Source organism: Malus sylvestris, chromosome 17 (genome assembly GCF_916048215.2).
Source record: "Malus sylvestris chromosome 17, drMalSylv7.2, whole genome shotgun sequence".
NCBI lineage: Eukaryota > Viridiplantae > Streptophyta > Magnoliopsida > Rosales > Rosaceae > Malus > Malus sylvestris.
This window is the reverse complement of record NC_062276.1, coordinates 2424246-2452019: the sequence shown is the minus strand read 5'-3', so window position 1 is coordinate 2452019 and position 27774 is coordinate 2424246. Positions and strand designations below refer to the sequence as shown.

The window sequence follows — 27774 nt, the reverse complement described above, 5'->3', positions numbered from 1 at the left end:
AAAATGTCTAGATGACTGAAAGTGGAAGATACAAGTAGCCTGGAAGAGGTAGGGCGAGACGCCGCCGGTTTGGTCATGGACTTCAATCCATCAACGAGCTCGCACGCGGCGAGGTAGAGGAAGCTACAAGAATACATATGGCACACCACATGTTTTTATGTAAGTAGTGGAAAATTTTATTTTTTAAATTATTAATCTTTTAACATACACATCTCACCATTTATATAGGAACATGTGATGTACCACCTCGTGTGACAGTCACACTGAAAAATCTCTCGTCTTGGACATGTGGCCTTTTTGGTGGATAATCTTATTGGGTGGTGGTTCTGCCACATATATAGTTTAAATGCATGATAGGCAAATTTAGCGAATGTTTAACGAATTTAAAGTTAACAAGGCAATATGAAGTAAATTTTGAGTTTACAAAAGTAAATTATGACTTTTGAGTTTTAAATAATAAAGTAAAATAAAAATCGAGTTTGAATAGACGTACATAAAAATTAGTCTTTATATTATTACACGTAATATAACATTTTGTTTTCCGAGTAGGTAAGCACACGAGAAAATCTCTCCTTCTTCTTTTGTTATTTGTTCGTTAGCTTAATATCCACGCACGCGGATTCAGCCAATCCATTGAACCATCATCAATAAACAACTTCTGTAAAATGCAGCTATGATTTGACATTTAGGTGTTTATTAGTAGTAAAAAGGCTACACAATTAAATTAATGAATAGATGGCCATCTACCTACCATTATACCAAATTTTGTTTCTTTTCCCCTTTTTTTTTGGTCCTGGGATGTGTACAATGACACGTATTCTACGATGAAAAAGATAGACACATAAGTTATTCATCAAAAAAATTATTAATTCTCCACATTAACATTCAAAAGAATATATGGTTCTTCAATAAGGGTTTGCTCAGTTGGTAAAATCTCTGTCTTATGTCTCGCCTCACTAAGCTTCGAGTCTTGTTGTCAACAATCATCATTGATACGTGATCTATAAGGCCATCTCTAACAAAAGGTTGGTCAGATAGCTTGTTTTAGCCCTCTAGCCCTCCAAGAAATTAATATTTTAATGAACAATGTAGTGTCATACTTCTTATCATCTCCAACTGAGAGCCAAAAGGTCATAAGGCTCGTCTTAGCCTTGTTACAAAAAATCATCTCCAACCGAGAGCCATAGGGCCAAACATATTATTTAAATTTAAAAACTACAACAACTTAAATTAAATGCACATTTACCATGTATAAAGGCATATATACCATATCTAATAGGAAGCTTATATTTTGGACACCCATTATATTTGTCCCACATCGGCTGTGGGAGAGGTTTGAGCAATCAAACATGCTTATAAAAGCAACATCCTCACATAGAACCAATCACCTTTATGGCCTTAATTAAATATTCTTTTTAAATTTTTTGCTCAAAAAAAAAAAATAAATAAAAAATAACGGCTAGCTAACGTCAGCTAGCCGTTGAGATTCAAAATTTTTAGCCCAGCCTGGGGACGGCTGGTTGGTCCTTTGGCCCTTTTTTGTCCAATGGGGCCCTCGAGCCATTTGGCTTGATTCTCGGTTGGAGACGGTTTTAGGATTATTTTCGGCCCTTTAGACCCTTCGGTTGGAGATGGCCTAAGGTTCTACTCTAATTTCATAACGGTGGCTACTAGCAATCATCATTTTGCCTTGTTTGGGATGAATTCGCAATGATTCGACCAAAAAACAAAAAGCAAAGCAATTATCGACATGCCGATATGGCCTTTTAGGGCACGTTAATACGCAATGATGAGATAATACGCATACCCAATTGCATAATGAAATTGGACTAAACAGAAAGCTACACTAATGTTCCCTATTGATAAGATGTGCCAAAATTTACCATCTCTAAGCTAAGCAAAGTATACTACTATATGTTTTAAAAGACGCTAGGCGCTAGTCGGGAGGTGGACTGGAGACTAGCGCTTAGGCGGCTAGGCAGAGTGACACACCCCATCCCGAAGAAGGGCATGCTGGCCGTCACGTGAGAGTGACGTAACCATTTGCACAGTACGGAAGCTTTAAGATACAATTTATAAGTTGATACACCCGAAGGTGAGTCCTAATTTTTGTCCAATCTGTCAGAACACCGTCGAATTCCTCGTAATCACCACACCTTTGTGATTCCTGAACCTGGAGGGGCGTAAAACCAAAATTGAGTGGGTCAGTAAAACAATTCTTTTCCAAATCCAAACATTTCTCAAAACGTTGTAACCCCTCTCCGTAAAACCTGTATACTTTCCCAGAAATGTAAAATATAAATATACATATATATTCTCAAACTTCATTTTTACTATCTCAACATTTTTCTTTATCAATCATGCCATGCCATGTCTAATTCAACAGTTAAGTATGGATGCATCAACAATAATCATATCAGGTGCAAGAAAGTAATCAACCGGAGGCCCTCTAATAGCCCTGCACGGTTGAACCTAGAGCTCAAAATCTATCACTCTCACTCTGCCGGAGTCACCTCTGTGACCTGTCCAGCCTTCTGCACACAAGTTACGCTCTAGTGCTTTCTCATCAATCATCTGTGCACATAATCTAAGGTCACCCACCAGTCGAAATCTCACTAACACTCTTCGACTGGCCCGTCGCACCCACTCCGCGTGGACTGTGCGACCATCATCTACTTGGATCCAAGGCGAGCGTGCGATGCGGTGAATACTATAAGCACTAAACCATGGTGCAGGATTTGAGCTCAATATATATCATCATCATCATAACAGTAATTAAATACTCACCTGATACTCACCTGTGCGTCCGCCGCACCATTCATTCATATGCATCATATAACAATTCATATCATTTGATTCATATCATTTCATGCATGGCAATTCGATTTACATTTCCATATATATTTCATATACTTCTATGCATGACCTTTCAATTCACGTTTTTATATAATTCTATATACCTTTCATTTAAAACATAATTTCATGCATTTTCAATTTCTGGGAAAACATCAAGTATATATATATACGGAAAACAAAACTGCCCACTCACCTGGAGTTCGCCCGAAAACTCCCTAGCACAATACGCCAAGGCGTCATGACGATCGCCGCCTAGAACAGTAATCAAATCCAGCCTCAGAATTCATATCGATAGAACATATAACTTATATAAAATACGTCACTACGTAGATCGATCCGGAATATCCACCACTCAGATTTTAAATCCATAACTTCCAGAGGTCCACAATATATCTCTAGGATAACCTCCTAAAATTTCATTACCATCCAACGGTCGGATCTCCGTCAATTTCCAAAACTAAGTGACGGTTACATTCTATTTTATGAACTTACAACTCCAATTCCGGAAGATCCGTAAATCGGATTCCCAATCCGTAAGTTCCTATAATCCTCAAATATTACGTATTGCAACGTATCAAAGTTTGGTGATGATCCAACGGTCGGATCATCAATTCACATTTTCACCTAATGCGAAAACTATAAAACGTTATTTGAACACCTAACCAATAATCCTTAATAACTTTCTCATACGGTGCTCAATTTAGGTATATGAATATACCACATTGATCTACTCGACGTCACGGACGTCGACATATTTTTAAAATAATTTTTTACTGTAGCACGCGCCCCCACGCGCCAAGGAAGGCACGGACCTACGCGCCCCCACGCGCACCTTCTTCTTCCTTGGGTCGCCGGACTGGTTTTTCCGGCGGCCGTTTTTCAAATTGCCATAACTTTGTCATTTCTCAACGAAATCAAGTGATTCAAAAACAAAAGTTGTAGCCCTTGAAGAGACAAAGAGAATGGTACCTTTCACAACACCTAGTTCGCCGTGGTTTGGTCGGAAACTGCCTCGAAAGCCTCGGAGGTCGCCGGAAACTGGGTATTTTTCAAATGAGTATAACTTCTTCAATACTCAACGAAATTGAGTGAAACAAAAAGGAAAGTTGTAGTACTTGACGAGACAAAGAGATTGATACCTACCTCGACTCCTAAATCGCCGGGGATTCGCCGGAAAAAGCCTCGAAAGCTCCGGCCAAACTTTGAACTTTCGATCTCCGTGTTCTTACGTCCAAAAACTTCCAACGAAGCACTCCGAGCTTCCTTGGAACCTCACTAAGCTCACTGTGAGCTTGAAATTCCCTGAAACATCAAGATTTACGTGTGCATGGACAGTGCACTTTCACGGGGAGTTTAGAATCTAGGTTTTCCGAAGTAAAACTTACCTGAAATTGGTGTCTACGTGATCGTGGAGGTTTCAGGAGTTCAATGGTGGTCTTAACTCCGTCGTTGGTAGAAGTTTAGGGTGGTTTTGGAGTTTGTCCGTGTGAGTTCGAAGGAGAGGGAGAGAGACAGAGAATGAGAGATTGTGAGGGAGGAGAGAGACAGGGTACGGGAAATAGGGAGGGATTTGAGGTGTGTGGTCCTACCTAACCCCAAATCACAAAATTCCATCGCCAAATAACTTAGGAACATATATTTCACCAATATATAATTCACATATCTTAATCACGTTTAAGGGCAATTCCGTCAATTTACAATCACGAGTGTAAAACTTTGGGACGGGCTGTGACAATCTACCCACCTTATAAAATTTCGTCCCCGAAATTTCATACAATCATAATCCACCAATACTCATAAAATGTCCTCGGGTAAATCTCTCTCATCCGATTCTCTTTCTCCAACATAAATTTTCTACTGAATGATTTCCTTCACAAAGCTTTTACCACTTACTCTGTCTTAATTCTCAGGACCTTCTTTTTCCAATCCCAAGTCGTCCTTGGTTCCTTATCAAGTCGAATCCAATTTAATTCTCAATAGTTGCACCAGAATTCCATGAGACGACTCTGCCACCTAGTAACAACGCATCGAACACAAAATACATTAAGTACCGTTGCCCTGTCTGGGAAAAAGTTATTACTCAGCACTGGAGTAATTGTACTAACTTGGTACATTGACCAACTATCACTTCAAATTCGATCATAACCATCCTATGTACAAGGAAACTTGTACACATAATCCAAAGTAATATCTTTCCATTTCCACTGCGAAACAGAAAATAGTTATCTCAATCCAAAGGTTTATCTCTTTCTGCCTCAATCTGCTGACCAAATAAAACTGTCGAATGGTATGATAAATTTTATTACTTCCGGAATATTGCAGAAGTTGAACAGTGAACTTCGTCCAATATTTGCTTGCTTCAAACCCACAGCATTAGGCACATACTTTTTGTTTTCTTGTATTCACATACCATTTGAGTCTCGAGTACGACCTTACCAAAAGGCCTAACTTGAAACTTAGCAAGTATAACTTCTTCTCGATCTTTCATTCTTAACTTTACTTTAGTTGATTTCCAATCCACAAGAAGATAATCTTAGCAAGCGTACCAGATATTAATTCTTACTGCAGTCTTCTTATCAAGTGCTTCAGCTAGAACAAACTTTACGATCGCCCTAATCGTACAATCATGTTCATTAAGCAATACAATTCACCTTCGCTGCCTTATATTAAAATCCTTCCGAGTAAACAGATATTGGAGACTCTTTTGATTTGTAAAATCTTGCATTCTTATCAACATAGAATGTCTCCATAACTTCACAGCAAGGATGGTAATCGTGACTTCCAAATCACCAGTAGGGTAATTCATCTCATGAGATTCCATTTGTCGTGAAACGTATGCAATCACCCTAACATTTGCATTAATACATATCCAATAACATTTAATGTAACATCACCATATACCGATAATTATCGCTATCTTCTGGGAATATTAAAATACGTGCATGAGTGAGGAAATACTTCAGTTGTTGAATCCTTTGCTTACAATTCCTTCCCACTCATACATAACCTCTTTTCTCAACAGTCTCGTCAATGACAAAGCAATGACTGAAAAATCTTTCACAACCATCCAAGATAGCCTGGTAAGCTAAGAAATTCCAAATCTCAATTACGACTCGTGGTTGTTCCAAATTCTCAATTTCTGCTATCTTTTAAGGATTCACTTGAATACCTTAAGAGTATATAACAAATCTCAGAATGCCACCTGATTCATCCAACATTCGCATTTGCTAAACTTAGCATACAATCGACATTCTTCCAATCTTTGTTCCACCGACTTAATACGTTTACATGCTCTGCTCTGGCTCAGAATATGCCAGGATATCTTCAATGAAAATGATATCTATTTATCAAGGCATTATTGGAATACTTCATCCATCAACTCATAAAACAGCATGAGTATCCATATAGCATCACCAAACTTCATAAAGACTATAACGAGTCCAGAAAAACAATCTTAGGAACAACGTTACTCATAATCTTCAATTGATAATAAACAGACCTCAAGTCAATCTTTGAAAATATACAAGCACCTTTGAACTGATCAAATGAGCGTCAATACACCACAATGGATAACGGTTCTCATTCGCTACCCAATTCCATTATCTATAATCAATGGATAGCCTTAAAATCCATTTTCTTCCTCACCAACGAACTGGGGTTCCCCCAAAGCGTTGTACTAGGTTGAATAAAACTTTTATCAACCAATTCTTTCAACTGAATTTCCAATTCCCTTAACTCACCATAAACCAATCTCCAATATAAATTTATACCTGGCAACAAATCAATAGTGAACCTCATATCTCTGCCTGAAGGCGATCCAGGTATACTTTCAAGGAAGACATCAAGAAAGTCTAACCCCTTTTGACATTATTCACACTACTCCAAACAACATCATTTAGCACCACATGAGCTAATAATTTTTTTTTTTGACAACCTTTCGAAAACAATCTCTTTGCTCTCACAGCATAAATAACGGCCTGACTCAATCCACTTTGCATACTTACAAAAGTAATCTCTGGTCATCCAGATCGATGGAAAGTACTGGTTTCCCGTAACATTCCGTCTTGTCATAATTATAACCAACCAATCTAATGGAACAGAATTAACTGATACAATATATATTCTATTATTATTAAGCATTCTAAATAAGTACAATACTAACATAAAATAATCTACCGGGTTGCTTGCTTAACGAATCCACGAATGAGTTATTAATATTACGGTCTGCAGCCCGCAATACTGATAAATCATCGTTGTCTCGATAAGTAAGCAACAACTCTCAAAGATATAACATTACTAATTTGTCACTCAATGCAAAATACATACACTCGTCTCAACTACATTTATTTACTACTCTCTAGGTAATAACATACATAATAAGAAATATATCAGCCGAAGTCAACTAGAATGACCAATACGGCTGATTCAACTCTTATCTCAATAATACGTCGGCCGGATCCACTCCGCGTGGTCAGTACGGCCGAGCCTATAACTCACCAATTTCTCATGTGTCAGTCGAATCCACTTCTCATGGTCTGTACAGCTGAACATATAACTCATCAAACCTCTCTGTACTCACGGTCAATCCGACCAAACTACTAAATCCATAACTCTGCTGAATCGATACTACGATGTCAAAGAAAACCGTTGGGTACAACTGATTCTAGGGACGATTCACAATTCTGTGTCCCCTCTGTTCACATAAACACATTCATTAATTTCACACTTCCCAAAGTGTTAATTTTTGTACCTGCAGCACAAAGTACATTTCCTTTACTCGAGACACCTTGTCTCAAATATCTGGGATTACCAGTATATCCATCACTTTTACTCTGACCAGCGACATTAAAACCTCAGCTGGAAGAATTAACTCTAGCTTCACTTCTTTCGAAGCTCTGAATCTTTCTATCTCCTTGATATGACGAATCATTAACTTTATCGTCTTCTTTTAATTCCCATTCATTTCTTATTCTTCTTTATTCTCGTTGCTCATGTTCTCAGAGTCCTCAAGGCTCAACAACATCTCGCATACTCCTGATAAGAACTACAATGGATAGTGGTCACCCAAAATACCACTTCCCTTTTGCCACCCAGCTTAAAACAACATAACACCTCCACCAAATTAACAACAATATCTGGATGGAACGAGGCAAGTCTGAAAACTTTCTATAATATCCCTCGATCATCACCTTCCTTGTCTCATATTTGTAAACTCTTGTTTACTACCATCGATAAATGCCAGAGGGATAAACTTTTCCTTAAACAAGTCCTTAAACAATTTTAAATCGGCTGCTTCTTCTGGTGACAACAATTAATACTCCTGCTTCCATCAGGATACACGTTCATAACTCAAACCAGGTAGTCGTCTCGACCCACCTGTCAGAAGGAAATTTCCTTTAACTTGCATAATCTGAAACATCTTTTCCAAATGGTTAAACCGTTACTTTGTTCCCTCAGGTTCATCATTTCTCTTATGTGATTCAAGTTCAACTCATTACCCATCTTAAAATGTCCCTTTAGACAATAGACTGAATCACCATAGTAATAGTTTCCCCTAAACCGCTAAATTAGGGAGACTAAATTCCTCTAACTACGTGGTTTGCTACGAGGCGGTGTAGTTCTGACAGAATTCACTAGAAACTTCTCAAGATGTCCAAGATTGCAACCAGACTCTGATACCAACTGACACACCCCGTCCCGAAGGAGGGCATGCTGGCCGTCACGTGAGAGTGACGTAACCATTTGCACAGTACGGAAGCTTTAAGATACAATTTATAAGTTGATACACCCGAAGGTGAGTCCTAATTTTTGTCCAATCTGTCAGAACACCGTCGAATTCCTCGTAATCACCACACATTTGTGATTCCTGAACCTGGAGGGGCGCAAAACCAAAATTGAGTGGGTCAGTAAAACAATTCTTTTCCAAATCCAAACATTTCTCAAAACGTTGTAACCCCTCTCCGTAAAACCTGTATACTTTCCCAGAAATGTAAAATATAAATATACATATATATTCTCAAACTTCATTTTTACTATCTCAACATTTTTCTTTATCAATCATGCCATGCCATGTCTAATTCAACAGTTAAGTATGGATGCATCAACAATAATCATATCAGGTGCAAGAAAGTAATCAACCGGAGGCCCTCTAATAGCCCTGCACGGTTGAACCTAGAGCTCAAAATCTATCACTCTCACTCTGCCGGAGTCACCTCTGTGACCTGTCCAGCCTTCTGCACACAAGTTACGCTCTAGTGCTTTCTCATCAATCATATGTGCACATAATCTAAGGTCACCCACCAGTCGAAATCTCACTAACACTCTTCGACTGGCCCGTCGCACCCACTCCGCGTGGACTGTGCGACCAGCATCTACTTGGATCCAAGGCGAGCGTGCGATGCGGTGAATACTATAAGCACTAAACCATGGTGCAGGATTTGAGCTCAATATATATCATCATCATCATAACAGTAATTAAATAATCACCTGATACTCACCTGTGCGTCCGCCGCACCATTCATTCATATGCATCATATAACAATTCATATCATTTGATTCATATCATTTCATGCATGGCAATTCGATTTACATTTCCATATATATTTCATATACTTCTATGCATGACCTTTCAATTCACGTTTTTATATAATTCTATATACCTTTCATTTAAAACATAATTTCATGCATTTTCAATTTCTGGGAAAACATCAAGTATATATATATACGGAAAACAAAACTGCCCACTCACCTGGAGTTCGCCCGACAACTCCCTAGCACAATACGCCAAGGCGTCATGACGATCGCCGCCTAGAACAGTAATCAAATCCAGCCTCAGAATTCATATCGATAGAACATATAACTTATATAAAATACGTCACTACGTAGATCGATCCGGAAGATCCACCACTCAGATTTTAAATCCATAACTTCCAGAGGTCCACAATATATCTCTAGGATAACCTCCTAAAATTTCATTACCATCCAACGGTCGGATCTCCGTCAATTTCCAAAACTAAGTGACGGTTACATTCTATTTTATGAACTTACAACTCCAATTCCGGAAGATCCGTAAATCGGATTCCCAATCCGTAAGTTCCTATAATCCTCAAATATTACGTATTGCAACGTATCAAAGTTTGGTGATGATCCAACGGTCGGATCATCAATTCACATTTTCACCTAATGTGAAAACTATAAAACGTTATTTGAACACCTAACCAACAATCCTTAATAACTTTCTCATACGGTGCTCAATTTAGGTATATGAATATACCACATTGATCTACTCGACGTCACGGACGTCGACATATTTTTAAAATAATTTTTTACTGTAGCACGCGCCCCCACGCGCCAAGGAAGGCACGGACCTACGCGCCCCCACGCGCACCTTCTTCTTCCTTGGGTCGCCGGACTGGTTTTTCCGGCGGCCGTTTTTCAAATTGCCATAACTTTGTCATTTCTCAACGAAATCAAGTGATTAAAAAACGAAAGTTGTATCCCTTGAAGAGAAAAAGAGAATGGTACCTTTCACAACACCTAGTTCGCCGTGGTTTGGTCGGAAACTGCCTCGAAAGCCTCGGAGGTCGCCGGAAACTGGGTATTTTTCAAATGAGTATAACTTCTTCAATACGCAACGAAATTGAGTGAAACAAAAAGGAAAGTTGTAGTACTTGACGAGACAAAGAGATTGATACCTACCTCGACTCCTATCTCGCCGGGAATTCGCCGGAAAAAGCCTCGAAAGCTCCGGCCAAACTTTGAACTTTCGATCTCCGTGTTCTTACGTCCAAAAACTTCCAACGAAGCACTCCGAGCTTCCTTGGAACCTCACTAAGCTCACTGTGAGCTTGAAATTCCCTGAAACATCAAGATTTACGTGTGCATGAACAGTGCACTTTCACGGGGAGTTTAGAATCTAGGTTTTCCGAAGTAAAACTTACCTGAAATTGGTGTCTACGTGATCGTGGAGGTTTCAGGAGTTCAATGGTGGTCTTAACTCCGTCGTTGGTAGAAGTTTAGGGTGGTTTTGGAGTTTGTCCGTGTGAGTTCGAAGGAGAGGGAGAGAGACAGAGAATGAGAGATTGTGAGGGAGGAGAGAGACAGGGTACGGGAAATGGGGAGGGATTTGAGGTGTGTGGTCCTACCTAACCCCAAATCACAAAATTCCATCGCCAAATAACTTAGGAACATATATTTCACCAATATATAATTCACATATCTTAATCACGTTTAAGGGCAATTCCGTCAATTTACAATCACGAGTGTAAAACTTTGGGACGGGCTGTGACAATCTACCCACCTTATAAAATTTCGTCCCCGAAATTTCATACAATCATAATCCACCAATACTCATAAAATGTCCTCGGGTAAATCTCTCTCATCCGATTCTCTTTCTCCAACATAAATTTTCTACTGAATGATTTCCTTCACAAAGCTTTTACCACTTACTCTGTCTTAATTCTCAGGACCTTCTTTTTCCAATCCCAAGTCGTCCTTGGTTCCTTATCAAGTCGAATCCAATTTAATTCTCAATAGTTGCACCAGAATTCCATGAGACGACTCTGCCACCTAGTAACAACGCATCGAACACAAAATACATTAAGTACCGTTGCCCTGTCTGGGAAAAAGTTATTACTCAGCACTGGAGTAATTGTACTAACTTGGTACATTGACCAACTATCACTTCAAATTCGATCATAACCATCCTATGTACAAGGAAACTTGTACACATAATCCAAAGTAATATCTTTCCATTTCCACTGCGAAACAGAAAATAGTTATCTCAATCCAAAGGTTTATCTCTTTCTGCCTCAATCTGCTGACCAAATAAAACTGTCGAATGGTATGATAAATTTTATTACTTCCGGAATATTGCAGAAGTTGAACAGTGAACTTCGTCCAATATTTGCTTGCTTCAAACCCACAGCATTAGGCACATACTTTTTGTTTTCTTGTATTCACATACCATTTGAGTCTCGAGTACGACCTTACCAAAAGGCCTAACTTGAAACTTAGCAAGTATAACTTCTTCTCGATCTTTCATTCTTAACTTTACTTTAGTTGATTTCCAATCCACAAGAAGATAATCTTAGCAAGCGTACCAGATATTAATTCTTACTGCAGTCTTCTTATCAAGTGCTTCAGCTAGAACAAACTTTACGATCGCCCTAATCGTACAATCATGTTCATTAAGCAATACAATTCACCTTCGCTGCCTTATATTAAAATCCTTCCGAGTAAACAGATATTGGAGACTCTTTTGATTTGTAAAATCTTGCATTCTTATCAACATAGAATGTCTCCATAACTTCACAGCAAGGATGGTAATCGTGACTTCCAAATCACCAGTAGGGTAATTCATCTCATGAGATTCCATTTGTCGTGAAACGTATGCAATCACCCTAACATTTGCATTAATACATATCCAATAACATTTAATGTAACATCACCATATACCGATAATTATCGCTATCTTCTGGGAATATTAAAATACGTGCATGAGTGAGGAAATACTTCAGTTGTTGAATCCTTTGCTTACAATTCCTTCCCACTCATACATAACCTCTTTTCTCAACAGTCTCGTCAATGACAAAGCAATGACTGAAAAATCTTTCACAACCATCCAAGATAGCCTGGTAAGCTAAGAAATTCCAAATCTCAATTACGACTCGTGGTTGTTCCAAATTCTCAATTTCTGCTATCTTTTAAGGATTCACTTGAATACCTTAAGAGTATATAACAAATCTCAGAATGCCACCTGATTCATCCAACATTCGCATTTGCTAAACTTAGCATACAATCGACATTCTTCCAATCTTTGTTCCACCGACTTAATACGTTTACATGCTCTGCTCTGGCTCAGAATATGCCAGGATATCTTCAATGAAAATGATATCTATTTATCAAGGCATTATTGGAATACTTCATCCATCAACTCATAAAACAGCATGAGTATCCATATAGCATCACCAAACTTCATAAAGACTATAACGAGTCCAGAAAAACAATCTTAGGAACAACGTTACTCATAATCTTCAATTGATAATAAACAGACCTCAAGTCAATCTTTGAAAATATACAAGCACCTTTGAACTGATCAAATGAGCGTCAATACACCACAATGGATAACGGTTCTCATTCGCTACCCAATTCCATTATCTATAATCAATGGATAGCCTTAAAATCCATTTTCTTCCTCACCAACGAACTGGGGTTCCCCCAAAGCGTTGTACTAGGTTGAATAAAACTTTTATCAACCAATTCTTTCAACTGAATTTCCAATTCCCTTAACTCACCATAAACCAATCTCCAATATAAATTTATACCTGGCAACAAATCAATAGTGAACCTCATATCTCTGCCTGAAGGCGATCCAGGTATACTTTCAAGGAAGACATCAAGAAAGTCTAACCCCTTTTGACATTATTCACACTACTCCAAACAACATCATTTAGCACCACATGAGCTAATAATTTTTTTTTTTGACAACCTTTCGAAAACAATCTCTTTGCTCTCACAGCATAAATAACGGCCTGACTCAATCCACTTTGCATACTTACAAAAGTAATCTCTGGTCATCCAGATCGATGGAAAGTACTGGTTTCCCGTAACATTCCGTCTTGTCATAATTATAACCAACCAATCTAATGGAACAGAATTAACTGATACAATATATATTCTATTATTATTAAGCATTCTAAATAAGTACAATACTAACATAAAATAATCTACCGGGTTGCTTGCTTAACGAATCCACGAATGAGTTATTAATATTACGGTCTGCAGCCCGCAATACTGATAAATCATCGTTGTCTCGATAAGTAAGCAACAACTCTCAAAGATATAACATTACTAATTTGTCACTCAATGCAAAATACATACACTCGTCTCAACTACATTTATTTACTACTCTCTAGGTAATAACATACATAATAAGAAATATATCAGCCGAAGTCAACTAGAATGACCAATACGGCTGATTCAACTCTTATCTCAATAATACGTCGGCCGGATCCACTCCGCGTGGTCAGTACGGCCGAGCCTATAACTCACCAATTTCTCATGTGTCAGTCGAATCCACTTCTCATGGTCTGTACAGCTGAACATATAACTCATCAAACCTCTCTGTACTCACGGTCAATCCGACCAAACTACTAAATCCATAACTCTGCTGAATCGATACTACGATGTCAAAGAAAACCGTTGGGTACAACTGATTCTAGGGACGATTCACAATTCTGTGTCCCCTCTGTTCACATAAACACATTCATTAATTTCACACTTCCCAAAGTGTTAATTTTTGTACCTGCAGCACAAAGTACATTTCCTTTACTCGAGACACCTTGTCTCAAATATCTGGGATTACCAGTATATCCATCACTTTTACTCTGACCAGCGACATTAAAACCTCAGCTGGAAGAATTAACTCTAGCTTCACTTCTTTCGAAGCTCTGAATCTTTCTATCTCCTTGATATGACGAATCATTAACTTTATCGTCTTCTTTTAATTCCCATTCATTTCTTATTCTTCTTTATTCTCGTTGCTCATGTTCTCAGAGTCCTCAAGGCTCAACAACATCTCGCATACTCCTGATAAGAACTACAATGGATAGTGGTCACCCAAAATACCACTTCCCTTTTGCCACCCAGCTTAAAACAACATAACACCTCCACCAAATTAACAACAATATCTGGATGGAACGAGGCAAGTCTGAAAACTTTCTATAATATCCCTCGATCATCACCTTCCTTGTCTCATATTTGTAAACTCTTGTTTACTACCATCGATAAATGCCAGAGGGATAAACTTTTCCTTAAACAAGTCCTTAAACAATTTTAAATCGGCTGCTTCTTCTGGTGACAACAATTAATACTCCTGCTTCCATCAGGATACACGTTCATAACTCAAACCAGGTAGTCGTCTCGACCCACCTGTCAGAAGGAAATTTCCTTTAACTTGCATAATCTGAAACATCTTTTCCAAATGGTTAAACCGTTACTTTGTTCCCTCAGGTTCATCATTTCTCTTATGTGATTCAAGTTCAACTCATTACCCATCTTAAAATGTCCCTTTAGACAATAGACTGAATCACCATAGTAATAGTTTCCCCTAAACCGCTAAATTAGGGAGACTAAATTCCTCTAACTACGTGGTTTGCTACGAGGCGGTGTAGTTCTGACAGAATTCACTAGAAACTTCTCAAGATGTCCAAGATTGCAACCAGACTCTGATACCAACTGACACACCCCGTCCCGAAGGAGGGCATGCTGGCCGTCACGTGAGAGTGACGTAACCATTTGCACAGTACGGAAGCTTTAAGATACAATTTATAAGTTGATACACCCGAAGGTGAGTCCTAATTTTTGTCCAATCTGTCAGAACACCGTCGAATTCCTCGTAATCACCACACATTTGTGATTCCTGAACCTGGAGGGGCGCAAAACCAAAATTGAGTGGGTCAGTAAAACAATTCTTTTCCAAATCCAAACATTTCTCAAAACGTTGTAACCCCTCTCCGTAAAACCTGTATACTTTCCCAGAAATGTAAAATATAAATATACATATATATTCTCAAACTTCATTTTTACTATCTCAACATTTTTCTTTATCAATCATGCCATGCCATGTCTAATTCAACAGTTAAGTATGGATGCATCAACAATAATCATATCAGGTGCAAGAAAGTAATCAACCGGAGGCCCTCTAATAGCCCTGCACGGTTGAACCTAGAGCTCAAAATCTATCACTCTCACTCTGCCGGAGTCACCTCTGTGACCTGTCCAGCCTTCTGCACACAAGTTACGCTCTAGTGCTTTCTCATCAATCATATGTGCACATAATCTAAGGTCACCCACCAGTCGAAATCTCACTAACACTCTTCGACTGGCCCGTCGCACCCACTCCGCGTGGACTGTGCGACCAGCATCTACTTGGATCCAAGGCGAGCGTGCGATGCGGTGAATACTATAAGCACTAAACCATGGTGCAGGATTTGAGCTCAATATATATCATCATCATCATAACAGTAATTAAATAATCACCTGATACTCACCTGTGCGTCCGCCGCACCATTCATTCATATGCATCATATAACAATTCATATCATTTGATTCATATCATTTCATGCATGGCAATTCGATTTACATTTCCATATATATTTCATATACTTCTATGCATGACCTTTCAATTCACGTTTTTATATAATTCTATATACCTTTCATTTAAAACATAATTTCATGCATTTTCAATTTCTGGGAAAACATCAAGTATATATATATACGGAAAACAAAACTGCCCACTCACCTGGAGTTCGCCCGACAACTCCCTAGCACAATACGCCAAGGCGTCATGACGATCGCCGCCTAGAACAGTAATCAAATCCAGCCTCAGAATTCATATCGATAGAACATATAACTTATATAAAATACGTCACTACGTAGATCGATCCGGAAGATCCACCACTCAGATTTTAAATCCATAACTTCCAGAGGTCCACAATATATCTCTAGGATAACCTCCTAAAATTTCATTACCATCCAACGGTCGGATCTCCGTCAATTTCCAAAACTAAGTGACGGTTACATTCTATTTTATGAACTTACAACTCCAATTCCGGAAGATCCGTAAATCGGATTCCCAATCCGTAAGTTCCTATAATCCTCAAATATTACGTATTGCAACGTATCAAAGTTTGGTGATGATCCAACGGTCGGATCATCAATTCACATTTTCACCTAATGTGAAAACTATAAAACGTTATTTGAACACCTAACCAACAATCCTTAATAACTTTCTCATACGGTGCTCAATTTAGGTATATGAATATACCACATTGATCTACTCGACGTCACGGACGTCGACATATTTTTAAAATAATTTTTTACTGTAGCACGCGCCCCCACGCGCCAAGGAAGGCACGGACCTACGCGCCCCCACGCGCACCTTCTTCTTCCTTGGGTCGCCGGACTGGTTTTTCCGGCGGCCGTTTTTCAAATTGCCATAACTTTGTCATTTCTCAACGAAATCAAGTGATTAAAAAACGAAAGTTGTATCCCTTGAAGAGAAAAAGAGAATGGTACCTTTCACAACACCTAGTTCGCCGTGGTTTGGTCGGAAACTGCCTCGAAAGCCTCGGAGGTCGCCGGAAACTGGGTATTTTTCAAATGAGTATAACTTCTTCAATACGCAACGAAATTGAGTGAAACAAAAAGGAAAGTTGTAGTACTTGACGAGACAAAGAGATTGATACCTACCTCGACTCCTATCTCGCCGGGAATTCGCCGGAAAAAGCCTCGAAAGCTCCGGCCAAACTTTGAACTTTCGATCTCCGTGTTCTTACGTCCAAAAACTTCCAACGAAGCACTCCGAGCTTCCTTGGAACCTCACTAAGCTCACTGTGAGCTTGAAATTCCCTGAAACATCAAGATTTACGTGTGCATGAACAGTGCACTTTCACGGGGAGTTTAGAATCTAGGTTTTCCGAAGTAAAACTTACCTGAAATTGGTGTCTACGTGATCGTGGAGGTTTCAGGAGTTCAATGGTGGTCTTAACTCCGTCGTTGGTAGAAGTTTAGGGTGGTTTTGGAGTTTGTCCGTGTGAGTTCGAAGGAGAGGGAGAGAGACAGAGAATGAGAGATTGTGAGGGAGGAGAGAGACAGGGTACGGGAAATGGGGAGGGATTTGAGGTGTGTGGTCCTACCTAACCCCAAATCACAAAATTCCATCGCCAAATAACTTAGGAACATATATTTCACCAATATATAATTCACATATCTTAATCACGTTTAAGGGCAATTCCGTCAATTTACAATCACGAGTGTAAAACTTTGGGACGGGCTGTGACAATCTACCCACCTTATAAAATTTCGTCCCCGAAATTTCATACAATCATAATCCACCAATACTCATAAAATGTCCTCGGGTAAATCTCTCTCATCCGATTCTCTTTCTCCAACATAAATTTTCTACTGAATGATTTCCTTCACAAAGCTTTTACCACTTACTCTGTCTTAATTCTCAGGACCTTCTTTTTCCAATCCCAAGTCGTCCTTGGTTCCTTATCAAGTCGAATCCAATTTAATTCTCAATAGTTGCACCAGAATTCCATGAGACGACTCTGCCACCTAGTAACAACGCATCGAACACAAAATACATTAAGTACCGTTGCCCTGTCTGGGAAAAAGTTATTACTCAGCACTGGAGTAATTGTACTAACTTGGTACATTGACCAACTATCACTTCAAATTCGATCATAACCATCCTATGTACAAGGAAACTTGTACACATAATCCAAAGTAATATCTTTCCATTTCCACTGCGAAACAGAAAATAGTTATCTCAATCCAAAGGTTTATCTCTTTCTGCCTCAATCTGCTGACCAAATAAAACTGTCGAATGGTATGATAAATTTTATTACTTCCGGAATATTGCAGAAGTTGAACAGTGAACTTCGTCCAATATTTGCTTGCTTCAAACCCACAGCATTAGGCACATACTTTTTGTTTTCTTGTATTCACATACCATTTGAGTCTCGAGTACGACCTTACCAAAAGGCCTAACTTGAAACTTAGCAAGTATAACTTCTTCTCGATCTTTCATTCTTAACTTTACTTTAGTTGATTTCCAATCCACAAGAAGATAATCTTAGCAAGCGTACCAGATATTAATTCTTACTGCAGTCTTCTTATCAAGTGCTTCAGCTAGAACAAACTTTACGATCGCCCTAATCGTACAATCATGTTCATTAAGCAATACAATTCACCTTCGCTGCCTTATATTAAAATCCTTCCGAGTAAACAGATATTGGAGACTCTTTTGATTTGTAAAATCTTGCATTCTTATCAACATAGAATGTCTCCATAACTTCACAGCAAGGATGGTAATCGTGACTTCCAAATCACCAGTAGGGTAATTCATCTCATGAGATTCCATTTGTCGTGAAACGTATGCAATCACCCTAACATTTGCATTAATACATATCCAATAACATTTAATGTAACATCACCATATACCGATAATTATCGCTATCTTCTGGGAATATTAAAATACGTGCATGAGTGAGGAAATACTTCAGTTGTTGAATCCTTTGCTTACAATTCCTTCCCACTCATACATAACCTCTTTTCTCAACAGTCTCGTCAATGACAAAGCAATGACTGAAAAATCTTTCACAACCATCCAAGATAGCCTGGTAAGCTAAGAAATTCCAAATCTCAATTACGACTCGTGGTTGTTCCAAATTCTCAATTTCTGCTATCTTTTAAGGATTCACTTGAATACCTTAAGAGTATATAACAAATCTCAGAATGCCACCTGATTCATCCAACATTCGCATTTGCTAAACTTAGCATACAATCGACATTCTTCCAATCTTTGTTCCACCGACTTAATACGTTTACATGCTCTGCTCTGGCTCAGAATATGCCAGGATATCTTCAATGAAAATGATATCTATTTATCAAGGCATTATTGGAATACTTCATCCATCAACTCATAAAACAGCATGAGTATCCATATAGCATCACCAAACTTCATAAAGACTATAACGAGTCCATAAAAACAATCTTAGGAACAACGTTACTCATAATCTTCAATTGATAATAAACAGACCTCAAGTCAATCTTTGAAAATATACAAGCACCTTTGAACTGATCAAATGAGCGTCAATACACCACAATGGATAACGGTTCTCATTCGCTACCCGATTCCATTATCTATAATCAATGGATAGCCTTAAAATCCATTTTCTTCCTCACCAACGAACTGGGGCTCCCCCAAAGCGTTGTACTAGGTTGAATAAAACTTTTATCAACCAATTATTTCAACTGAATTTCCAATTCCCTTAACTATTGTATTTCATATAAATAAGTGTCTGTTTATACTTAAAATATATATAATTTCATCATAAACTAGAAAATAGAATGACATATATATTATGAAGTATTGAAACATAATGAAAACATGGGAAGCAAATATATCATGTGTGTTTATTTAAGTGTTCAATAAGTCTCTTACAATTTATTGAAAATAATAAAATGCAAAAGGAAAGTTATCTATTTTCTATCTAAGTGAGTCGCAATCTATGCAGGTGTCTAGGCCGGTCTGGGCGGGCACCTCAGCAGGTCTAGGCGCTATTTCTTAATTTTCAAACGCCTAGACATTAATTGGGATGATGGCCAGCCGCTTACTACCTAGACGGGATCTAAGCAGCTCAAGGCGGAAATTTTTATAACAGTGCTACTATCAACCACTAATTTTACTAAAAATTGCAATGCTCCGATATATGGTAATGTACCGAAACATATGAGTAAGGGAGCCTGACTGTGAGTCCGATTTCGATTTCGATTTCGAATGTCTGCGATTCCGATTGCATTGCATCCAATTCCACTGCGATTTGCGACAATTCCAATGGCGTAAGCTCGCCTACAAGCCAATATGAGCTCAGATTTCTTAGTCACTTTCAAGCATATCGTCGAACACCTTCCGTGCAGTTTCAGAGGGGCAGATTCCTCGCTCGTCATGGAGATTTCCCATGACCGGAGGTGCGGCCACAACTCCTTGCGCTGGCCGCTATGGCTTCACCACTAGTTGATATTCGTAAGTATCGAAAACAAGTCAATATGTGCCTTTATTCGTAAGTATCGACCGGTTAATAAAAGCACATATTGACTTGTTTTCGATACTTACGAATATCAACATTATCGATATACCGCTGGTAGATAACATGCAAATAAAAAAGCTAAAAATCCAAATAAACTACAAAAAGCAAAGCAATAAATATTTTTTTTCACCTTAAAATTACAATTTCCAACTGCATTGAGAAAATTGAAGCAAGAGAGCGATGACATATCTCTAAACACCTAAAAATCCAAATAAAAGTACACAAAAACAAAGCTCATTTGCTAAAACCCCACCAAACCCGATTAATTAAGAGCGCTAATTCATGATTAAACAATGTTAATCTTCGCCCCGGCGGCTTCCAGCTGCTTCTTCGCCTCCTCCGCCTCGTCCTTGGAAATCCCTTCCCTGAACTTCTTCGGCAAACCCTCAATCAGCTCCTTCGCCTCCTTCAGGGCCAGGCTCGTCAACGCCCTCACCGCCTTGATCACTGCGATTCTCGCGTTGCTCGGCACGTCCTCGATGACGACGTCGAACTCCGTCTTCTCCTCCACGACGGCTGGGCCCTCGCCCGCTCCTGGCGCCACGGCTACGGCGGCGGCTGGAGCGAGGGCAGCGGCGGAGACGCCGAGCTTGTCCTGGAGGTAGTCGACGAGGATGCGGGCTTCCTCAAGGGTGAGACTGGAGATGTCGGTGCCGAGCTTCTCGATCTTTTCTGGGGCTTCGACGGCGGCGAGGGGGCGGACGTGGGTGGCGCGGTGGGTGAGGGTGGGGATTTGGGGGTTGAAGGGGAATTGGAGGGTGGGTTTGGTGGAGTGGGAGGGGAAGGAGGCGGCGGCGGGCGTGGCGGGGTAGGAGGGAGTGCCCAGAGTGAGTGTGGAGAGAGTGGCAGCCATTGTTGCGGAGCTTCTGAGGATTGAGAGAGAGGGAGAGAAATGGAGAGTGCGAAGAAGATAGGATAAGGAAATGCGGAACTAAAATGTCGCTGGGTTTTCTTCGGTTGACGGTTTTACCCTTGTGAATTGTGAAATTTCCCACAAATTGCACGTTAGTGTTGTCGTTTTCAAGGGGTACAAAAGGTATGTGAATAGCATTTTAAAAGGGGAAAAATTAAAAATAATTCACAAAAATGGGAGGCAGGGGCATTCCGAGAATCGAACTCGGGACCTCTCGCACCCAAAGCGAGAATCATACCACTAGACCAAATGCCCGCCTATTAGCTTAATTTTAGGATTTCCAACTAGTTGAAATATTGAATCCAGACACTCGTACTATTTTCTCACTTTGTTTTTATTCGAGGAGAAATTTTTCAATGTATCGAGATTACGGCATAGTACATCAAGTGTCATAATACAATTTGTTAGAATTTTTTTTTCAACTTTCCAACCAATTGTATTTTTAACCCTGATGTATCGTATCAAGCTGTGTTCCGGACACACAGAATTTTTTTTTTTTCTATTGACCTTATCTTTTTCTATTCAAGACCTTATCTGTATGGTCTAAATTCGTTTCTTACCCACACCTTTCACTAGCAACGGGGAGAACATGTGAGGTTATGTTAAAGTGCAACCATGAAGTGCATATGTTGGTTAGGCTAATTGGTTATGCTTAGTGTAAAATATATCGTTGTACCAAAAAAAATACTGCTTAGTCTAAAAGAAAAAACGTTCGAAGAAGCACGTTGATCTTACAGTTTGTAATAAAAGAAAACATACGTTGAAGCACTTGAAACGAGAAAGACAAAAATTGAGAAGAGATTGGATCCAATGCGCACGATAGACGTTTCTCTTCCGACTCTCACAAAGCGGAGTTTTGTTGATTTGAGGTTGCATATATTAGCAGTATTTAAAATCAATATAAGTGAAAATATCGACATGCAAATATATAAAAATATATAATTCTTTGTATTTCCTTAATTATTTTCAACTACAGTTTTGCTTCCTCAATAAATACGACCCAACATTTGATGCATCTGTCAATCTCTACAGCTATCAATGCCACACAACATGTCAACAACACGGTTATATTACATCCCCAAAACATTTGCTCACCACCTCCGGCGCTTCCTTCCGTACCAATACGCGAACGCTGCTATCGATGCAGCCACAACAACGCCGGCGGTTGCATGAAAAGCGTATATCGGCCTCTCCAGAACAATGCCAGAACTGATAACATCATGAGGCGGTGGTGATGATGGCGGTGGTTCCTGGCTAACAGTCACTGCAAAACGTAAACCCTGCCTTTCCAACTCCTCTAGGTCCTCAACTTCTGGCTTCAGCTTGGTGGCCTTGGCTATGGCTTCGTACTCTTCCTTGGTTCCGCCTTCGAGAAAAGACCCGACAAGTTGACCTTTTTTTACCCAATAGGCCCCGAATGTGCCTCCTGAGAAGTCTCCGAAATGGACTACATCTCCTACATTGTCCCCGTAAAACTGCCAAGACAGGGTGAAGACTCTTGAGTAAAAAAATGGTAGGTAGTCAAATTCATCAGCTTGGTGTTGTTCCATGATTGCAGTAACAGCATGTCTTGCGGATTTTCTCGCTGAGTCAACGTGTTCAAGCCTTCGGGACTCACCAAATACTTTGACTGGAAATGTGGCAACATCTCCCACTGCATAGACTGAGCTATTACTTGACTGCATCCTTCCATTCACTTTGATCCCACCTTTCTCCAACGTAAGTTGACCTTCGAATAGGCTTGTGTTTGGACGGATTCCTATTCCCACAACAACCATGTCTGCAGGAAGACTGCTTCCATCTCTAAGATTAACAGCAGTCACCTGTACAAGAATTGAGCAGAAAAATTGAGCATCTCAATCGCGACATCGAATTCAAAGAAAATGTATCTTATACACATGGAACCAATGTTTCTCTATTTAAGAAAGTACAGAATTTGTTTCGACGAAAGCATCAATATTATCATGCCCTGAACATGAGGACATTTGCGGTCAATAACCACTCAAAGTTCATATGTTATTCTAGAAGAATTTTAACATTTACCTTCCCATCTGAGTCAATGTCAAATGACGACAAAATGGTTCCTTTAACAAACTTCACTCCTTTGGATTTGTAAAATTCTTCATAAAAACTTGCAATCTTGGGTGTGAATAATCGGGCCACTGCAAAAAACAAAAGCATTGATCCATTTGCTTACCAGAACTCTCTCTCACCACAAATCAAACATATACAGAAAAAAAATGCGACTATGTTTGTTCTGCATCAGAATAAAAGTACTTACTGCAATGTTCTTCTGGAAAAACCATCGTTACATTCATCCTACTGATCACCAATGATGCAGCACACTCCATTCCAATGTAGCCACCACCAATGACAATAGCATTCCCGCCAGACGAAGATTCCATCAAGTTGACAAGTCTATTGGCATCAGCCAAATCTCGCAAATAACACACATTTTCAGAATCTGATCCTTTGACTCCAAATTCTTCCAGCTTCAGTGCCTATTTTCAACACAGAAACACATATCCATTAAATGAGGAAAATGAATTTTCCTTAGCATTCTATCCTTAAAAAATAACCCTTAAACTGGTAGCATTCTATATTCTGAAAAATAATGTCCAATGCAACCACATTAACTCAGATGTAGAAAAGTTAATTAGCACGTTGTAGGTCTACTACAACATTTTAATTCTTCAATCCGGTATTGATACTCCTTTACTTGATTTCATGGTACATCAATACTGCTTATATTTTAATTGAGTGTTTCCATTGTACTACTTTTTGCACTGACATAACATATACAGCAGGAAAAGCAAGAAGTAAAATAAGATCAGTTTCAATACCCGAGCACCTGTTGCAATAATGAGAATTTTGTAACTTATAGTCTCCCCAGATCCCGTCAGTAGTGTCTTGCGTCTCACATCAACAGACTTGACTCGAGTTCCAAGAACTAATTCGACACCTATAAAGACGAAGATAATAACAATTATTCAGTTTATCTACTTCGATTTCAATTATAAAGCACCACAGTTTAGTGACTTTATAGCACATAAGCATCACAAATATTCTAACAACAACATGTCACCCCCTAGAATTCCTATTAACATATAAAGTTAAAGAAGCAAGACGTCATAGAAACTTACCGTGCTCCTTATACCACTTTGCAGTTAACCTTTCCTCATTGGCACCAACACAAGTGTGAAATGATGGAAGGCGTGCAGGCGCTGCACATGAACACAATTTGCAAGAATTAATTCAATGCGGAATTGAAGAAAAGAGTAAATTCAATGCAGAATTGAAGATAGATATGTGTGAAGAAAATGAGTTTGAAGGAATAACGATGTCCTTCTGCTCTTTTTTTAATATAATTGAGTCATCCGGAGACCAATCAGTAGAAAACTGATTCAGCGTCTCAGATACAGACAGTTGAAAGTAAGCTGGTAAATATTGGCATTTGGATTACTCAGGAGATTGAAAATATTTTCTGTGTAATCAGTAGGCTCTCATGTTGTTGCAACTGAAGATGTTTTATACCTTCTGGAAGTAGAAAGCCTTTGCTTAAAGCAGGTCTCTCATAAGGTGGAACCTGAAAAAGATATAAGCGCAACCCTTGAATTCCCAATCATGGAATTTGTCCCTTGTGTTACAAAATCAAATCAACAAAAGAATATGATGATGGTGGTTACATGTATCGACATAAACCTTATTCTTTCTGGTTTTGCTATACCTGACATTGTTTTGAAGCTTATAAGCAGTTCATAAGTTCGATTAAATCTCTACGATACATACACCATCTTCCCTCTTCCCTTAAAACAACTTCAAAAAATTTAACCAAAAACATTTCACAGTTTTGTTTGAAAAGTTATGCAAAGCAAGAATTTGCAATGATTTTGAACACTACAAGTATATATCGTGTGTAAGAGTGTTCATAGGTCCAACGGTCCACATTGTTCAATCCAATCAGCTAATACAATTCGACACGAATAAAGTTGAGGTTCCAATCGCAAAAAACCAATTGGATATGCAAGGTTGCTCAATTTTCCGATGCAGGACAACTCTCCACATCCTCACACGCTAAACAATATTTCAACACAAACCCAAATTCCAGAATTTGAAATTATATAAGAAATCATGTTTCTTTTCCTGTTTTCTCCTCAAAATACATAGCTAAAGCTTAGAAATTGCACATATACACACACACACACCCCCATATACATATACATATATATTATATCTATCAGACATATAATTATCAGCTATGAACAATTGAAAACGAGAAGAAAAATGGAGGGAGGAAAAGAAAACTCACTGATTCTTCAGAGATGATGCAGAGTTCACCATGGGAGATGCCTCTCTTGGTGAATTCAAGAGCTGCATACCCAGCAGCCACCCCACCCCCAAGAATCACATACACAAATGCCCTTCCCATCTCCCCTTATTTTCTCTCTTGCCCCTCCCTCCTCCTTTTATTTATCTATTTTTTTCTGGTGTGTGGAAAATAAATTTGAAGAGATTGAATTTCTGGTTGGGAGAGCTTTGCTTTGAAGAACTGCTCTCCCAAGAAAGATGAACAAAGTTGAATGTGATGTCAGAGAGGAGATCATATGAGAGAGAGAGAGAGAGAGGGAGCTGCCTCCTTTTACCACTATACCCCCTTCCGGATTTGCTTCTGGATACCGTTGGATGAGGCTTACTGTGGGACCCCCCGTTTGATCGTGGGGATCTTTCTTTTGGGCAAAAAGGATTTGGATCCTCTCGAGCTCAGCATCCTGAGCATACTGAGCAAATCACATGGATCGTTGGATTTTGATTTAATCATTATACTTATTATAAATTTTAGAGGAGTCTCCATATGATTTGCTCAGTAGGCTCAGGATGCTGAGCTCAGTAGAGGATCCAAATTCGGAAAAAAGATCCTCACTGGATCTTTTTCGTGATGATCATAAGAATCTTGTAATTGTGTCCGTTCATCGTTCATTATACATCCTATGATCGTTTTCCGACGATCATCCTTTTTCCTTCTTTTGTTTTTATGGCTCGGATTAGCGAGTGGTGTGGTGACACGTGGAGACATGGGTATCATGCCATGTAGTGGTGGATAATATAAAGAGTTTGTTGTCACTGGGAAATTGTGAAGATGAGGTTGGATGGAAGGAATGGTGGATTAGATTGGTGAGTGTTTCTGCCACACGTTCTCTTATTTCAACTTATCCTCTCCCTCTCTCCAATATTTTGGTTCTTGCATTTTGAGATTTATGTTCTTCAAAATTTTATGAGTATCAATAACACAATTTACGTTTAACACGTAATTTAATTTATGTTGTACCACCTCAAGTTAAAATCAGTTACAATTTTATATAACATTTTTAAAACATTTTAATTTCATATATTTACTTATCATTTGAAATAGTGAAAAAACCTCTAGGTTAAGTATTTGAAATTTGTGGCTTTGTTTTTATAAATGGCATTACAAAGAACAATATGTCATCGGAATAGATAACATCTTGTCTCTACCAAACTTTTACTTCTACTCAATTTTTTTATTAATGCACGTGGCAACACTTAATTGGTTGTGCTGGCCTCATATAGCCGTCATATCAACACACAAACAAATTTTATAACAAAGATAGGCGGCTGGGACAATATTGATGACTAAACCAATAAATGCGGAAAAAAAATAGATGAATTTTGAACACAAAATACCAAACTAATGAATTCACAAAACATAAAGATAAAAATCTACTTTTTATCCTTGTAAGTGAGAGGTCTTATATTCGATTCTCGTCAAAGATGAATTTGAACCATATTATTGCTGGTCTGTTGTGAGGCTTAGTCCACCCCACGCTTTTACTATAGATAATATGTTTGTTAAAAAAAATAAAATAAAAAATAAAAAAACTCGAAAATAAAATTCCAAAACAAATACACAAAAAAAGGTCAAAAACCAAGTACCTGGGGTCAAACCTGGCCCAACTGCATTCCAAGCAAACAGAAAGTTGCCATACTTTAGCTATGGGCCTTATATCTTGTCCATTTTGTATCTTCAAACCAGAGTCCAGCTGTATCCCGTGGGCCATCCAAATCGATCACCCAAAGCCGGTTAAATATTATAAAGTAATTTTAGGCTTATTATATAAACACCCCTCAAATTGTTGAATAAACTTCACATACTTAATACACCTCACATTTACTTTTTCACTTAAAAATTATCTTAATACACCCCACATACTTTCCCATAATACCCCCACACCCCACATTCTCAATATACACCTTATATTTTGTACATACACCCCACATCTTCTATACACCCCACATTTCTCAATATACTCCTTATATTCCTCCACA

General features: G+C 38.8%; 2 protein-coding genes, 1 long non-coding RNA gene and 1 other non-coding gene across 4 annotated transcripts; all 4 read right to left on the bottom strand.

Annotated features, from left to right (window-relative positions):
• Positions 1–1970: 1970 nt before the first annotated feature.
• Positions 1971–5527, bottom strand: LOC126610558 (uncharacterized). Its single transcript, XR_007618573.1, has 5 exons — positions 4242–5527; positions 4000–4158; positions 3826–3894; positions 3050–3108; positions 1971–2173 (listed from the first exon to the last, which is right to left on the bottom strand). It is a non-coding gene; the product is annotated as an uncharacterized LOC126610558 (long non-coding RNA).
• Positions 5528–20607: 15080 nt separating this feature from the next.
• Positions 20608–21438, bottom strand: LOC126610557 (50S ribosomal protein L12-1, chloroplastic-like). The gene has a single exon (XM_050278653.1). It carries the CDS (start codon positions 21367–21369, stop codon positions 20803–20805), a length of 567 nt encoding a protein of 188 aa, XP_050134610.1. The 5' UTR covers positions 21370–21438; the 3' UTR covers positions 20608–20802.
• Positions 21439–21612: 174 nt separating this feature from the next.
• On the bottom strand, positions 21613–21684 carry TRNAP-UGG (transfer RNA proline (anticodon UGG)). The gene has a single exon. It is a non-coding gene; the product is annotated as a tRNA-Pro (tRNA).
• A 672-nt stretch (positions 21685–22356) lies between these two features.
• Positions 22357–26043, bottom strand: LOC126610556 (monodehydroascorbate reductase 4, peroxisomal-like). The gene is made up of 7 exons (XM_050278652.1): positions 25739–26043; positions 24964–25015; positions 24573–24653; positions 24273–24391; positions 23711–23930; positions 23473–23591; positions 22357–23252 (listed from the first exon to the last, which is right to left on the bottom strand). The coding sequence occupies exons 1-7, from the start codon at positions 25856–25858 to the stop codon at positions 22521–22523; spliced, it is 1443 nt and encodes a 480-aa protein (XP_050134609.1). The 5' UTR covers positions 25859–26043; the 3' UTR covers positions 22357–22520.
• Between the last annotated feature and the right edge of the window lie 1731 nt (positions 26044–27774).

Bases quoted from the DNA above. Each gene is read 5' to 3' on its own strand.
- LOC126610557 (XM_050278653.1), bottom strand. From the start codon at position 21,369: ATGGCTGCCACTCTCTCCACACTCACTCTGGGCACTCCCTCCTACCCC.
- LOC126610556 (XM_050278652.1), bottom strand. From the start codon at position 25,858: ATGGGAAGGGCATTTGTGTATGTGATTCTTGGGGGTGGGGTGGCTGCT. The intron at 25,016-25,738 runs GTGAGTTTTCTT...TATCTTTTTCAG, and splicing joins GCATCATCTCTGAAGAATCA to GTTCCACCTTATGAGAGACC. The intron at 24,392-24,572 runs GTAAGTTTCTAT...TCGTCTTTATAG, and splicing joins AAAGTGGTATAAGGAGCACG to GTGTCGAATTAGTTCTTGGA.